A 2,595-nucleotide genomic window follows, 5' to 3' on the forward strand; every position below is an offset into this window, starting at 1 on the left:
ATCCACCGGAGCAGCGCCCCCCCGCTCCCCCCCACCCAGCCCGGGGATGCTCCGTTCGGTCCCGCAGCACCGGGGGTGTGATCGCCCCTTATCGGGCTGCCCCAGCCCCCTGGGATCTGCCCTTCTCCTGCCTCTTTGTGTTCCCGGGGGTTGCGCCCCGAAATTCCCAGGATTTGCCCCAATTCCTGCCGCCCCCCCCCCGGGATCTGCGCCCCCTCCGCCCCCTCAGCCTCTGGGTTTGCCGCTCTGAAATCCCATAAAATCTAAAATGCCCCTTTTTTCCTGCCCCCAAATCCCCAGGGAGCTGAATCCTCAAGCTCTTTCTCCTCCCAAGATCTCCAGGATTTGCTCCCCCTGGATTTGACCCCCCCCAGGATCTGCCCCTTTTCCTGCACCCCGAAATCCCCAGGATCTGCACCCCGAAATTCCCAGGATCGGTACCCCGAAATTCCCAGGATCGGTCCCCGAAATTCCCAGGATCGGTCCCCGAAATTCCCAGGATCTGCACCACGAAATTCCCAGGATTTTTACCTCGAAATTCCCAGGATTTTTACCCCGAAATTCCCAGGATTTTTACCCCGAAATTCCCAGGATTTGCACCCCGAAATTCCCAGGATCTGCACCCCGAAATCCCCTGGATTTTGCATCCCTAAACTCCCAGGATCTGCTCCTTTCCCTGCCCCTCAAGCCCCCAGAATCTTCCCCCCAGATTCCCAGGATTTGCTCCCCAAATTCCCAGGATCTTCCCCCCGGGGGTTCTCAGGATTTATCCCCCCAGACCCCCGGGATCTGCCCCCCCAAATTCCCAGGATTTTTCTCTTTTCCTGGATAAATATGTGGATTTACCCCACGTATTTTAGGGCCCCCCCTCCAGCCCCCACATCCCTCCCTGAGCCCTGCCCGGATTTGGGGGGGGGTCTCAGGCTGTGCCATCCCAGCGGGATCAGATCCCAAAACCAGGACGGGAGGGACATTCCCAGTCCTGATCCATCATCCCCTGGCTCTGGGACCGTCCCAAACCTCACCCAAACCACCCCAAAACGGCCCCAAACTCTTGTGCAACCCCCGGGGCCGTTACACCATCCCCACCCATCACCGGCAGCACCCGGAGCCACCCGAATTTTCGGGAATTAGCTCCCAAAATCCCTTTTTGTGGAGTCTCAAAGCGATCTTCGGGCTCTGCACCTGTCCAGGTGTTGACAGGTAGCTCCAACTCTGGTAATTCCATAATTGGCAGCTCTGGGGAGGCGTTGGCAGAGCTGTTCCGTGCCCCGGGGGATCGGGATTTGGGATTTGGGATTTGGCAGAGCCGCAGCTGCCGTGAGTCACGGCAGGAGGAGCTCAGCAGGTGCTTGGGGACACCCCAAAATCACCTCAGCTGGGGATTTTTTGGGGGGGATTTCAGGGTTTTTTTGGGTTGGGAGCTCCCAATCCCAATTTTTTGGTTTTTATTCCGTGTTTTTCTCCGCAGGGATCCGCTCGTGGGACATCGACCTGGCCTCCTGCAACCTGGACGAGCAGCTGAAGCTCTTCGTGTCCCGGCACTCGGCCACCTTCTCCAGCATTGTGAAAGGTGAAATACGGGATAAAAAACAGGGAAAAAATGGGGAAAACCGCTCCCAGGAGCTGGGGAGGGATGGGAGGGGGCGTTGGTGGTCAGGGAAGCCCCCTCCCCATTTTCTCCTCCCGGATTTTGTGGGAACAAGCCTGGCTTTGTGTCCTCCCCCCCATCCAAACCCCGTGATCCCCCCACGTGAGGAGCCGCTTCCTTCTCCCACCCCGGCTGGGATTTTCCGTGGAGGGATGGAACGGGGAATTTGGAGCTCCAGGGCCTTTTCCCCCAGCACATCCCAGCCTTGGCTGGGCCCACAGCGGGTGTTAAACCCCCAAAACCCCCCCTGGGAGCACCCAGAGCGTTTGGGGGATCCCCCCCAGCTCCCCTCCCCGTGGCAGGAAGGACACGGGAAGCGTTTCCCTCGGCCCCCGCCGTGTCCGGCAACGCGCCCATCCCTTTTCCTCCGGAAAACCGGGCACTGCCTGGCCTTGGGGGACAAATTTGGGAGGCTGGAGGAGGGAGGGGTGTGACTGTCACCGTGTCCCCGCAGGTCAGCGCACCCTCCACCACCGCGGGGACGTGCTGGAGACCCTGGTGCTGCTGAACCCTTCGGATAAATCCCTGTGTGACGAGGTGAGGCGGGCAGGGCGCGCTGGGGCCACCCCGGCGCTGTCCCCAGGGTGTCCCCCCCTGTCCTGACGTGTCCCCCGCTCCGTCCCCAGCTGCGGAACCTCATCACGGACGTGTCGCAGCACAAGCTGCTGGTGTTCGCGGGGCCCTGCGTGGAGGACACCGGGGAGCTGATGCTGCAGACCGGCTGCTTCTCCCTGCGGGATTTCATCCAGATTTTCACGGATAAGGAGGTGTGGAGCTGCTGGAGGAGCTGGGGATGCAGCCAGGGGGGGTTTGTGGGGATGCTGGCTGAGCACGGCGCCGGCGGCTCCTCGGGAATGATCCTCGCACGGGGGGCTCTGCGAGGTGTGGGGAAAATCCTGGGGGGCTGCGGCAGGAAAAGGGGAAGGTTCTGAGGGTTTGGGGGG

The 2,595-nt window shown here is 61.2% G+C and overlaps 1 protein-coding gene across 1 annotated transcript in view; it reads left to right on the top strand.

Annotated features, from left to right (window-relative positions):
• The window catches only part of MAP1S (microtubule associated protein 1S), a 13,619-nt gene that overhangs the window by 953 nt on the left and 10,071 nt on the right, over nt 1-2,595 (top strand). Inside the window, exons 2-4 of the mRNA XM_033520098.1 lie at nt 1,406-1,573; nt 2,106-2,188; nt 2,278-2,418. Of these exons, the coding sequence (XP_033375989.1) occupies nt 1,406-1,573; nt 2,106-2,188; nt 2,278-2,418 (392 nt within the window). The remainder of the gene's footprint in view (nt 1-1,405; nt 1,574-2,105; nt 2,189-2,277; nt 2,419-2,595) is intronic.

The sequence above is a fragment of the Parus major genome, chromosome 28 (genome assembly GCF_001522545.3).
Source record: "Parus major isolate Abel chromosome 28, Parus_major1.1, whole genome shotgun sequence".
Lineage (NCBI taxonomy): Eukaryota > Metazoa > Chordata > Aves > Passeriformes > Paridae > Parus > Parus major.